Consider the following 13,631-nt stretch of genomic DNA (forward strand, 5'->3'; position numbering starts at 1 on the left):
CAAGCTCCTAAACTGCCAATTCATCAGTCAAATATTTGTCAATGTCTTTGCTATGGAGAGATAAAATCTGATACACTGTGAGAGAAGAAAAAAAAAGTGCCGAGTTGTGCAGTTTTATTTGTCATTGCTGAGATTAGGGGAAAAAAATGGCCTAGGATTCATGGTCATCATGTGATATACACATAAATGAATTTACACAATTCTTCTTAAGAGTTAATGTAACTTTTGTGCTCGTAGTTAGAAAAAGAGTTAGAAATTCACATCCTGTGCCCTGACAATACTTTCAGGTACTGACAGATAAAGTAAAGTTGGAGAAAGCAGATTCAGAGCCGCATTTTTGTCCTTCCCGTCAGTCTCACAGGGATCTGCAGGGTCCTGGCTAAGCTGAGTGGTGGTAGGGCTGGTGTGGTAATGTCCATGTGAGTTCCTCTGCCACAGCATTGCATGGGAAGAAAAACTGCCTTGGTGACAAACACAAACATGGGCAGACAGAGAGGGAGGAATGTGTCTGAATTGCTGCTGAATACCTGCCACGCTGGCAGAGTCCTGCGCTGTGCTCGAGCTGACCAAGAAATGGGTTTCAGCAACAGCTGGCGATGCTGCCATGCCATGAGAAGAAAGCCAGGTTGTACCTTTCCCAACTCACTGTTTTGTAGGTATGTGTGCAAGATTTCAAGCTCAGTACGTTTGCAGGTAGGCTTTGAAGCCTCTGTCAGGTGAAGGGGTTTTGCTGCGTTCTGAGTGGCTACTCTTTGGTGGAGGTGTGTTTCCATGGTCCAGGCTGGACCCTGCATTTGGCACCTCCCTCTCCTGGATCCAGAGGTAGGAGAGGCAGCGTGTCTGCAGCCTGCTGTACCGGGCACGTACAGCTTTTTGAAATGGTGCTGTTGCTCCTGATGATTAATACTGGTGGGAAGAGGTACAGAGATTTTCTGCAAATAGGTGTGGCAGGATCCTTTGTGAGACCCTCTCTGCTCTGAAGGCACTTCACCTCAGAGGTCTTAAGATTTCACCAGTGACTCTTTAATTTTCGTATGTTCTAATGGTATTTAGAGCCAGATTGTGCAAGATGTCTTTTGAGGTTTACTGTCATCGTGCCTTAGTCTACGTGCACATTCAGCAGACGGGACTGTTTTCTTCAGGCCACGGTGTGCCAAAACTGATACAGTAAGAGCAGAGATGTATAAGGAGAACCCAGTTAAGAAACTCTGGATAATTTCTGACTTGCATTCACCTTCTTTGAGAGAGGGGGAGGAAAAGCTGTGTTATAGTATTTTAATTTCTGGTTATATTCTTATGGATATTGTGAGTTGCTGCGTTTTGCCAGCATATGCCTGTGCATTTTCAGGGGTGCCCACAGCCAACTGGCAGGCGGTGGCGGGATCGGTGGTAGTTTAGTCCCACGGTGTGTGCAGGCTGTGTTCTGGGAATGCAGATTCCAGGTCAGGTTTTTCTTTTAGCTTGCCTACCCTGGGCGTACCAGGTAATCCCTTGATGAATCTAGTGCTTGTTCAAACAAGTTGGGGGGGGGGGGGGAGAAAAAGAAGAATTGCCATTGTTTTGCTCTCATTGTTGAGTTATGGGAGTCACTCAATACTTTGGACCTGCAAAAAGACCTTTTTTAAAGCTTCCTTTACTTTTTGAATGAAAAAAAAATTGCTTTGGGTTTTTAAAAGGCTAAACGTTTTGTGGAGGAATCGGAAAATTTAGCAAGGATTATTCTGATTTGGTTTAAATTGTCTATTTGGGCCAAGAGTGTTCCCTTTGTGCTTCCAAAGCTTTAAGGAGCTGTGAAGCCGCTGGAACTCTCCACATTGCTGCTGGATGTGCTTCTGTGTGTCTCCTTTGCCCTGCTTCTCTTGAAGCTAATCGCCTCCCAGATGACACAGCAGCCTCTTGATGTGTACTAACAAAGGCAGAAACCAGAGCAGCCTCCACAGTTATGCTGGGGATGTGTAGGTCTTAAGCAGCAGAAAGCAAACAAGAAAGCAGAAGGTAGCTGGCTTTCTTCCTCATCCCTCCGGTTCTGCAGTAACGACGACTCGGTTGGACCTGTAAGGGTGCAACCTGAGTATTTACAGAGGATAGATCATTTATTCAAAATGTATTACTTAGGAAATCTTTCATCGGTTTGCATAAGTCATTGGCAGCAGTAGTCAGCCCTGCTGTGTTCCAGGGACGTGGGTACAGCTGGGTTTGCTGTGTCTTGTCTCAGCTCTTGTAACTCATTGCATGGCCTTGAGACTGTTTCTCAGCCCTGTTCCCAAAAAGCAGGAACAGTTATTTCTTGTTTCTGTAGAGCTGGGGGTGTCCTGAGGATCACTGGTAACCCTTAACAGTTAAGTGCAATCCTGGTTCAGAAATTGAGGCTTCACCAGTAAGGTAACCTGAGCTTGGGGTGTATTGCAGCAAGGAGATGTTGTCTGAGCCACCACCCTGCCTACAGCCTGGTGGCAGCAGGGGTTGGGCTGTTGTCTCATTTCTCTGAAAGAACATGAGTGTAGCAAGGGAGCAGTGTATGCTGCCTTGCCATGGAGCAAGCAGGGTGGCTCCTGTACAGAATGATGACAATGTGAAAACGCTGTGCCTTTCCTAGGGCTCTTCTGGCAGTAGAGAGATACAGGGCTGTGTTTTAATATCCCAAATAAAAGTGATTCTTCTGTGTTTTGAAGTATTCTCATAATTTTAAAACAAAGACACTACCCTCCTTTGTTTTCATTTGTTCTTTTAATAGTTAATGACTATGAAAACTAAGACATTTTAATAAAGAACTCAGTTTATTAGTATAGTTTTGAAATTCATGAGTTGCCTTCAAAATAAGTGTCGCAGTTTAAGATTTTGGGTTGTGAGGATGAATAGGTAGTTAAGGTCCGAAGCAGTCCAGGCTGTTTCACTTGTGCTGTTCTACAGGGTTTACAAAACCAAAGCAGTACAGCAAATAGATTCTTGCAAATGCATGTGTTAGGAGCAGTCCCTGCACTCTTGTGTTACAAATCCTGCTCAGAGGCCAAGCTCCAGTTCTTTCCCGTATGCTGGACTGGTTGAAAATATATGCTGTATTTACAGGGGTGCAGTAAAACAAGTGAAAAACCTCTCCATATTTCCACTGTGTGATGTGCCTAGTGTTTGGTGCAGCAGGATCCTATTCATGGGTTTGAGCTTTAGACACTGCCAGAGTTAAAATCAAAGCAAATTGTCATAATAGCAGCAGTAGTTGTTACAATGACCAAACTCATTCTGTTTCATGTAAACAAAATCAGGTGAAGCAAGAGAGACATTGACAAAATACCATTTATAGTAATCAGCTTAATCTGTGTCCTGTGAGGATTGTTGTGGTCCTACATCTTTCTGAGGGATGAAAATACATTTTTTATGTAGCCCCTAGGCTACATGGTTGTACTTGGAAAATCCAGCTTCGTTCCTGACTCCACATTATGATGGTATGTAGCATTTGCAGGGGTTAGCATTTGCCTCAGTTTCTTTGCTCTTTTTTTTTTTTTTTTTTTTTTTTTTTTTGTCTTCTTACGCCATTGTGTTAGATCTGATTTTGCTTTGGCTGGCTGGCTGTTTCCTTCTGCCTCAAGATTGGATGTCTGATTTCCCTGCATTGGGGTTTCTGCTTTGATCTACTCATTCCCATTGAAGGCCTGTTGGCTTCAGTAAGAGGAGTATTACACTGAAGGCCTTTGAATTTGCTTATAAAATACTCTCCTGTCACATGGGTGAAAAGTATTGAAGATGTATCCATGTGAGATTGTGCTAGTGTCAACCAGTATATGCTGAGGTATTGTCTTGCTAAGTATTTTTATTTTCTAAATTCAGAGATTGGTTTATGCCCTTGAGTGTATTTGTACAGCCAAATCCTCTTCAGATGTGAAAGTCCTTGAGTCCTGTTGACTTGGTGGAGCTATGCCATCAAACATCAGCTCCTGTGCTGGCATCTGCTGTCTCTGGGTATGCCCCATAACCCAGCGTAGCTCCGTTTGGTTGGCTGATGCATTTGAAAGCCATTAGCTTGCCCAGTGTTATCAGGCTGCTGACTTTTCACCTGTTATCCCTGTATTGATCCCAGCGTTTTGACTAGCAAAACAGTTAGTTGCTTAACAATAAAACTGATGTCCAAGGTGTTGAAAGGAGCATTTATGAAATATTTTGCTCTTTTACGGTTTCAGTTTTTATTGCTACAGTTTCTTCTGTTATTTTGGTTATGTGTTTACCCACTAGATTTGGGGAGCCTTAAACATTTGCTGCTTTCTTTTTGTGAAGGCCCTGGTGAACTGTAAACAAGTAACTGGTAGATCTTTGTTTGAAGATATAATCAGGGTATGCTTAAGTCTCCTACTTCAAGGCATCTGCTTCTGTGTTTGAAACAATTTTGTTCATCTATATTAAACCGTCTTCAGTTTTCCAACTCAGTTGTTTGGACAATAATGCTGGGTGTGGTATTCTAACATCACTGGGATGTACACAAAATACTTGTGATTCTACTTTTTCTGTCTTGTAAATTGTTTTAGTAGTTTGATTTATTTGAAAGTAGTTTTTTTCACAAATTCTTAGCATGTTAACTATGACAGCCGTTGTTGAGACCTCCTCTTAGCATAAAGTGAAGTAAGCCATTTGAGGTCAGTGGAGTTACTCTCAAGCCAGTGGAGATAAGCTGATTTATTACAGTAGAATTCTGGTGCCCATCTATAGTTCTTTTGGCTTTAATGGATATCTGTCATTTATAGCTGTCAGGAGGTGATTGAAAAAGCAATTGAAGAATAAATACTCTTCTGACGTTCTAAAAAGAGAAAATTACTTGGAAGGTTCCTTTCTCTTCTTTATTATGTTTCATTCATTAGAATAATTGTGGGTATAATTAATGTAAATTTTAGAGGCAGTCAAATACTTTTAGATCCAAACACAACAGTGATGCCTAAGGAGGAGGAATGATTTAGAAAAGGCAGCTGACGGGAAGCCTGGCACAAAATCAGACCCATATGTTATTTTTCACAATAGTTTTCTTTAAGCTGTTTCCAAGATACACAGTGGTGCGTAGCACAGTAGGGCGCAGAATTTGTGCAGCCAAAGGATTACAGTACGAGCCAGGAGTTGCATGTGTACGGCTTGTTGTAGGTCACCCAGTGATTCTCCAGTCTTGACTCTCTGTCTCTGAAGGTCTACTCCCTGGTACTGAGGGAAGCTGGTGGAAAGTTGCTCAAACTTTTTCCACTTGTTTGAGAAGAACTAATAGGAGAATGGCAGGCTGCTGAAGCACCAACTGCACACACTGCAGAAGACCTCTTAAAAATACACTGTTGAACATTTCTCACCACTGCGGTGATTATCTCAAGGACAGCTCTGTCGAGTTTATGTTGTCACAATTCCTTTTGCAAAGGGTGGTCAGAGTCTGTTGAAGTCCGTGGAAAGATTCCCATCGAATCCAGATGACTTGCTGGCTCTGAGCTGGATAGGTTTGCACCGATAGGCTTTTTGATGTTAGCGTTGTATGGAAGATCTGAGCTTTCAGTGATTTGTAATGGAAAAAGTTACCTACTGTGAGCACAGGAGTTAGAAAACTAGGCAAGTGTTTGGAAGCATCTTAGTTTCTTAGTCTGTCTCTTAGTAGTGGTTTCTTTTAACTTCACTGTCAAGTGCTTTGGTCTGGGAGCTGCCTGGGCTTGCTTGGGAGCTCTGATTCCATCAGGAAGGAATGGTTCCTCACCCGAAACACCTCACCCACGTTCAACTAGCAGTGGCTCGCTTTGGTGGCTGAATCCCAAATGCTGGATAAGCAACCTTCTGGAGGTAGGGGTGCAGTAGATTATGTGCAAGACAACAATAATGACCTCAATATCTGTCTTGGCTTTTTCCCCCATTAGTGCTTTCAGTTCTGGAGAACCCCCAAACTCTCGCTTTATTTGTAAGAAACCATGTCCTCTAACTCCAGCCCCTACAGCTGTTTTTGTAGTAGCGTGTACAGCTTGCAATGCCTTTTTAGGACCCTACGCTACTAGTTTCATTTATTTCCACTGATAAAAGGACCCCGTGTATGCTTGTCTGGACTTGTGTGCTCATGTGCTTGCATAGCAGAGGATCCTGCTTTCCTTTTATGCTTTGACATTCGATGGCTGGTGTGATAACATGTATGATAACATCATGCAAAGGCTATGTTCTAGTGTATTGATTTTAACAAAGGTCGTGAATAATTTCTTCTCACTGTAATCCTGACAATGTTTTGTCTGTCAAAGCTGCAAATACCTGTACTGGAAGAAGACCTTTCTCCTTTATGGCATGCCGGTTTCTACCTTCTGCTTGATCCTGTGGTGAAATCAGTCCACGCCTGCTGTTACAGAATTATAAAGTGGCTCTGCCTTCATGGAATCAGCATTAAAACTTCACAGTGCAATTATGCAGGAGGGCCAGATAAAGCGTGTTTGTCTCTGTGAGGCTGAGATGGATTATTTCATGTAACTTCCCTTAGCTGTTGGGAATTTGTGTTTCTCATGTCTCTTCAAAGTGTGTGATTACTCTGTAGTTACTTCATCATCTTCTTTTCCCCCACAACAGTCAAAATGGGACCTGTACAGTGTCCAGACGCCAGAACACCATCCAGGAGCTTTTGCAAAACTGTTCGGATTGCCTGATGCGAGCTGAGCTCATAGTACAACCCGTGAGTGCTTCTTGTTCTTATCAAAAGTGATTACGAATATTACAGGGAATGAATGTTGCATTATTATCTGGACTCACAGGCCCCACCTCTTCATCTCCTGTCTTCCCTTTCAGCTATTTGTGTGAGGCAACTGGGAGTGGAATAGCATACCTGCTTCCTAGGTCTCCCTCTTCTGTCTGCGCTCAGTGTTCAGTAAAACTGATTGGAATGCATCCAATTAAGAAAAGGGGGACTTCTTGATTTAAACCTTCCCCCCCCCTTCAAACAGGTTCTACTGCATCTTATTTTTCAGTTTTAGATCAAGACAACTGTCGGTATAAACAGCTGTCATAATGTTACGACCACCTAATTCTCTTAGTGTGTCTTGTAGAATATCATCATCATTTTCTGGGCCAAAAGGTACCTGAACCACTGCAGGAAAACTTTCATTACCTTTAATTTATTTTTTCAGATGATTCCTAAAGAAGTACACAAAACTGGGTTAAAATATTCTTGACTGTTTATTCCCAAATGCATACAGATGATCTTTGCTGTGTGCTACACTGATATAAACCCGTAGTGCCTTGCGGCCGGTTACGCCCTGATGCTAGATTCAGTCCTGGTGAACGTTGGATGTCCTCTGTCCCTGCTGAAGTCAGAGGAAGTGCAGGGTAGTGAGTGCATCCTGCTGTTGAGGCCACTGAGATCCAAAACCCATTCAAAGTTCTGGCAGTAGATGTGATTTAATGCACGCGTTTGGACCCTGTGTGTCCAGGAGATTCTTTCAGGAATGAACTCTCTGGTTAGCAGTTCATGTCCTTTTCAGAGATACAGCACGTGTGAGTGTGTTTATAAAAACATCTATGCCAGAGTAAATATTGCCTCTTGTTAAGGATTAATATTATTCTAGTGAATTTAAAAGAAAATTATGTTTAGTTCTAGCTTGGTGCCACAACATACATTGCTTACTTTGTTTTTTTTTTTCCTTTTCTTCCTGAGGGACAAAGTAATGAGGTCCATCAACATTTTATTTGCAAAATCAAATCACAGCTGGGTTATGTTTTCTTCAGCATGGCTGTGTCAGTGTGGGATGAGATCAAAACCGTGTCTTCCTGCTGGAAGCACCATGATTATGCTGGTCTACTGCACTGAGAGGGTGCATGGAGAATTTGCCTAGACTTTGGGTGATAAGGTGGGATGCAAATGTGATGGGACATGGAGCTGGTCCCAGGCAGACAGGGTGCAACCTGCATTTTTGCAGGTGAGGCGAGTCTTTGAACCTCAGGTAAACTTCTGAAAAATCAGGAACAATATCCACCAACTCCCACTAGGACAGTGTTTGCTTCTCATCCTCTAAACCCAAAAGCATAAGGTTTTAAAAACTTAGCACACTGTGTGAAGCCTTGGCTCCGCTGAAATAACCATCAGTCAGGATGTGCTGTTCTTTATGGAAAGGTTTGGTTGGTATTATGTTTTAGTAATTTTCTTTCATATTTTATTTGTAATAAGGACTTTCCAATGACCGTGCATCTTCTGTTAACTGGCCTTCTGCCAGTTAAAACCAGCAATCCGAGACCTAGCTGTAGAAACCTATCAGTCCTCATAATATCTCTTTTAAACCAACCAAGCTGAAGCCTAGGTGATGAATATTTAATTTAATCTCCCATTTCTCTCTTTTTTCTGTGTGTTATTTTTGTTTGTTTTAGGAATTGAAATATGGAGATGGTGTCCAGATTAGAGGGAACAGAGATCTGGAAGAGTGTTTTGCACAGGCAAATGACCAAATGGATATCCTGGATGGGCTGATCAGAGAGATGAGGCAGATGGGCCAGCCCTGTGACATGTATCAGAAAAGGTATTGCTAGGGAAGGGTTTGGGGAGGGAACGTGGCTGATAAAGTTTGTGTTGTTTCAAGTGCTCACTTGCCCTGGTGTTCCAGGATGTGACAGAAGTTGATAAGGTGAAACTAAATCTGTTTGGGGCATGCTAATGTGGAGGAGGGCCTCACAGTGATATATTTCTTACAGAATTTCACACCTTGGTTGTCCCAATGAAATTTTAGTCAGTATGTTTTTTCCGCAGCCTAGTGCTTTCAGCAGTTGGTTTTGAATACTTGGTGGTCCAGTAGGAGAGATGAATTGCGTTATGTCTACGTTTTCTGGGTGTTTTTCTCATTGATGCTAAGTGGTTACTTCCCTTTCAGGCTGCTTCAACTTCAAGAGCAAATGCGTGCCCTGTACAAAGCCATCAGTGTTCCCCGCGCCAGGAGGGCCAGCTCCAAAGGTGGTGGTTGCTACTCCTCTCAGAGTGGCTCAGGCTGGGATGAGTACACGAAACGTGTCACAAGTGAATGTTTAAGCTGGATGAGGCAGCAGAAGGTAAATCTGTGCAAAATCCATAGACAAAGCTTAAGACCTGGTGGTGTTTATGAATGTGACCTCACATGTAGTAATTTTTTGGGTGCCAGTAGAAAATTAAAAGTGTACATAAATGCCGGTATATTATTCCAAGTTCCTCTTTTTTTATTTTCCCAGTATTGTACATATAGTGAGTTTCCACTGAAATATGAACATCGATTTGGGATCTTCTTTTACAGAGGAAAAAGTGTGTAAGTTAGATTTGGAAACTAAATGAGACACAGCTTTTAACACAGAGCATTGGTGTGTTTGCTTTAGAGATTATTATGCTCAATATTTCCTTCCTTCCTTCCTTCCACAGATTTCCTTTATGAGTCATATTTGTTTTAACTCTTTATACAGATAGGACTAGCTTCACAGATTTAACCATTTTCCAGTATTTTACAGTTGTTCTTCCCCTCTAATCTATCCTTATCACAGTGGTAGCCAGAAGGTAGAGCTGATTTCCACAGGACTGGGCTTTCAGAAGTCACTGCTGAAATACACACAAAAATGCTGAAGTTGAGATCTGTTGCATTCCAGAATAGATTTGCCTGTGAACACCTGTTGATGGTATAAGCTGGAGTAGAAAACACACATTGACAGCCCATAGTCTGTTTTTCTGCTGCTGAATTGAAAGTTGTGTGTTTGTGGTTTGGACAGCCCTTTCTGAGAGACAGGTAGGGAAGATGGAACAAGGTGGCTGAAGTTATACTTTGCAGACTCCTTGTAAATTGAAATTGCATTATTTTTATCTCTCTTTATTAGGTTGTTGCTTAGTGATCCTGTCATTGTTATCTGCATATGGTGTTTGCCAGGTGGCTGCTATGCAAACCAGATGAGGAGGGGAGAGCTCTGTACAGTTCCCATACTTTTATGTGAGTGCTAGTCATAGTCTAGTCTTTCAGTGCCCTCCCCTAGCGTGGCATGTTTTAGAGGAAGAAGGGGAAGTGGAGATGCACTCCTTGAGTGGTAACGTGTATGAGCATTGTTGCCCAGACAGCAACAGCAGATATGATTGCTCTACACACACTGTGGGAGAGTAGGGTAATCATCAGACCTGCCATGGTTTGAGGAATGATGTTGGACAGACTCTGGGCACACTTCCAGTGATGAAAGGCTGTGAACATGTGGCATCTCCCAAAGACACCACATGACACGCTGATCAGACACCCGTCACTAAGCACAGGGAACGTAAGCAAGTGCTTGATACCTGTATTCTCACAAAAACCTCCTGTGAAAGTAAAAGGCGCTCTCTCTCTCCCTTCTTCAGACCCCAAGGCAAAGCTGAGGTGTGTCTAGTAAGCCCTTAGCTCCCTGTTGGGCTTTTGAGGGTGTTTTTAGGGAAAATTTATTTTGAACTTTCCACCTTGCCTCTTCTTTCCATCCTGCCTTGCTGTGTCCCATTACCTGCTTACACTGGGACTGGGATAATGTTTCCTCTAGTAAGATAGTGAGATGTGGGAAAAACATCTGAGCAGCTGTGGTTTTCTGATGGTGTTTTTCTGTTTTCTGCCGGGATGGTTTGCTGACAGGAGAATCAGGTGGTAGGAGGTCAGTCAAATTTCCAGGGCAGAATTAGGGAAAGTGCAGTGAAATCCAGACAGCCTTTGTTCACGTACTGGCAGCCAGCCAGCCAGGACTGCTGCTGTTGCTACAGACTCTTTAGACTGTTTAAATACAATGGGAAGGGTCAAAGTCATGTAGCTTTCAGATGGCTGAATTCTAAATGGTTTTGTTTCTTGGATCATTTTCAGCACTGCCTTTGAACCCCTATGCTTCAGTGTGGTTCGGGCTTTATTGTAATCTGTTGACTCAGAGAGATTTGCCCCCAGGCTGGTAATTACCAAATTCGATCCCAACCCAGGATTAAGATACCTGGTTCTTTACTGTGAGGGTGCACAGACAGGCATTCAGACAGAGACAGAGTGTGTCTTTACAGCATAAAAGGTGATGTGGAGTTTGAGGACCCGAATTGTGAATTCAGTGGTTTTTAATATTTGAAAATAATGAAACAAAGAACTGCAGTCAGATAGTTTTTGAGTTAGTAATTATCCAGGTGTGTTACTGTTTTTCAAAGGCTGTTCCTAGAGATTTTTACTTGGCATCCTACAATAAATGTTGTCAAAATGCAAGAGAAACAACATGTTCTATAGTAACTTCAGTTTATCTTCTGTTTTTTCCTTTAGTTTGGCTGCATTTATCTGAAGATATTGGGAGTTTACATGAGTGTAATTAAAATGGAAATGTAGTGAACTTGACTCTGGGTATTTTCACATGCATTGCATGAATAGCATTTTTTGATAAAGTCATAATTTATTTTCAGAGTGATAAGAATATAACTATATTGTAGAATATAAAAGAACAGTTTGGTCCAAAGAACGCAGATGAAGATACACTGACAAGTATGTTTCATTTAGTCTAATTTTAAGCAACTTACATATTTTCCTTACTTTGTTTCTTCTACTTTGGGAGCCTGTCACACAGTTTAAAGTGATGGCGATTTTAGGAAATTGTAACCCCTTTTTCTGAAGTTCTCTTTGTTCAGTTTTACTCTCCATTGCATAGTCATGTTTCCTTCAGCTCGATTTCTTTGCTCCGATTTAGATAATAGTATTGGAAATGAAAGTACAAATACTGTATCTTTCTCCTAGACTGAAATGGAGCTGGTGAAATGGGGGTTTGATGCAGCATCCATTGAGCAACAAATTAGTGACCACAGGAGAACTCACAATGCCATTGGAGACTATCGCTGGCACCTGGATAAAGTCAAAACAGATCTGGTAATAACTGTTCTTCCTTACACGTTGCTTAATCTAGATTTATATTGTTGGCTCAGCTTCTCTTCAGGAACCACTGGTGTCATGATAGCAACCACTTTCAACCCTAATATTTATTACTTCATGATTGTTCTGTGTTCCACTTCTTTCTGCAGAATTTTAAAATGAAAATCTAGTAGCTATTTAAAATTTAGTTGTTGTATACCAAGACTGGCAAATAAATATTGCAATTTTTTTTTTTTGTGAGAAGAATGGCTAAGAATGATCATTCTCACTTTCTAAGTATGTTAAAACAAGTAAGTGAAAGGATAAGGTGGATGCTTAGCCTTGAGTAATGAGGGGATTTCTGTGAAAAATGCCCAAATTCTGGGCTAAGCTTACAGCTTTTCTTAGGTGTGGATTATTTTTTATTTTCTTTTTTTGGCCCTCTGAGGCTTTTATTCTTCTCTGGATTTTGTGACTGGGGTAAAGAAGTCACTGAAAACACAGCGGTTAACTTCCTCTCCTATGTGCACAGCAACTAGGTGTGGGAGAGAGGAGGCTTACTTCATTCCCATTCTGCTTTTCTGTTAATTGTTTACATGGACAGGAGCAGAGAGAGTTGGATCTAAGGAAAAGGTGCTCTATTCTGGAGCTCTGATCTCTCAGCCAAGCTGAAGAGTGGAAGGGGTGTTACTCCCTTTTCTCTTCTGCTTGAAACAGGAAGGGTAATGGTCTGGCTCTCTGGAATACCAGTTCCAAGGCTGTGCAGGTTCCTAGGCATATTTTCTGTTGATTGTTTACATGGACAGGAGCAGAGAGTTGGATCTAAAGAAAAGGTGCTCTATTCTGGAGCTCTGATCTCTCAGCCAAGCTGAAGAGTGGAAGGGGTGTTACTCCCTTTTCTCTTCTGCTTGAAACAGGAAGGGTAATGGTCTGGCTCTCTGGAATACCAGTTCCAAGGCTGTGCAGGTTCCTAGGCATAGAAATGGGAGTAAAAAATCGAGCCTCCTGCTCTACTACTTTGTAATCTCCAAAGCTATCTCTAAAACTACCTGGTTCCTCACAGCTGTCTAGGAGTTTGTTACAGAACTGAGGGAAGAAAGTTTGTCCAAGCCTTGGTTTTATACTTGTGATCCTCCAGTGGTGCAGATCTCCTGCTCACCTATGTCTCTTGCAGGTGTTTTCAGGTTATCACCTGTAGTTACAACATTATGATACTAACATTGTAAAGGAAATATCAGCAAATAGGCAACTTGTAAAAGGCTCACTAAATATTTGCTGTCTCTATTTCAGCGGGAGAAAGCTGCGGTTCATCAGCTGGAGGAAGAATATGAAGGACTGCTGGTGAGCATGAGATGTGTTCAAGTCGGAAAAGCTCTATGATGAATGGTCTTTGTGCTTTATTAACACTGATGAGATAGTCAAGGGACACTTCAGGTTTCAACAGAGTGATGGATGCATATTTAAATAACTTTATTCAGCAGTAAACTGAAAGTGCTTTGTAGCTTCTTTAGGGTTCAGTTTGAGTCATTAACTTGAGATTAATTCCTTATCTAAATTACTCCCTCACAAGGAATTTTCTCGTTTGCCCCTGGTGAAGGGAGTCGGTCACTAAGCAGGTGAAGAGTAGAACTCTACCTCCTTAATAGGACTAAAGGTAGTGATGAGTTAGTCTGTATGTGAAGCTTATAAAGTTGCTTAAAGGTGGAATTAGAACCAAATTCTGTATAGGCCTGTGCATCTTCTCCGCTTTTGGTTTCAATGTAAAATACAGTGAGAATTGTTTGCAAATGGTAGATTTAACCCTTGGGATTGGAAGCTGATTCCTGTATGCATTTC

At 41.9% G+C, this 13,631-nt stretch overlaps 1 protein-coding gene across 1 annotated transcript in view; it reads left to right on the forward strand.

The window, feature by feature from the left end:
* The first annotated feature begins 6,559 nt into the window (after positions 1 to 6,559).
* The window catches only part of DSP (desmoplakin), a 29,174-nt gene continuing 22,102 nt past the window's right edge, over positions 6,560 to 13,631 (forward strand). The window contains exons 1-5 of the mRNA XM_010072813.1: positions 6,560 to 6,655; positions 8,341 to 8,489; positions 8,838 to 9,012; positions 11,685 to 11,813; positions 13,086 to 13,136. Of these exons, the coding sequence (XP_010071115.1) occupies positions 6,629 to 6,655; positions 8,341 to 8,489; positions 8,838 to 9,012; positions 11,685 to 11,813; positions 13,086 to 13,136 (531 nt within the window). The 5' untranslated portion in view covers positions 6,560 to 6,628. The remainder of the gene's footprint in view (positions 6,656 to 8,340; positions 8,490 to 8,837; positions 9,013 to 11,684; positions 11,814 to 13,085; positions 13,137 to 13,631) is intronic.

This window comes from Pterocles gutturalis, unplaced genomic scaffold (assembly GCF_000699245.1).
Source record: "Pterocles gutturalis isolate BGI_N339 unplaced genomic scaffold, ASM69924v1 scaffold33302, whole genome shotgun sequence".
In the NCBI taxonomy this organism is placed as follows: Eukaryota; Metazoa; Chordata; class Aves; order Pterocliformes; family Pteroclidae; genus Pterocles; species Pterocles gutturalis.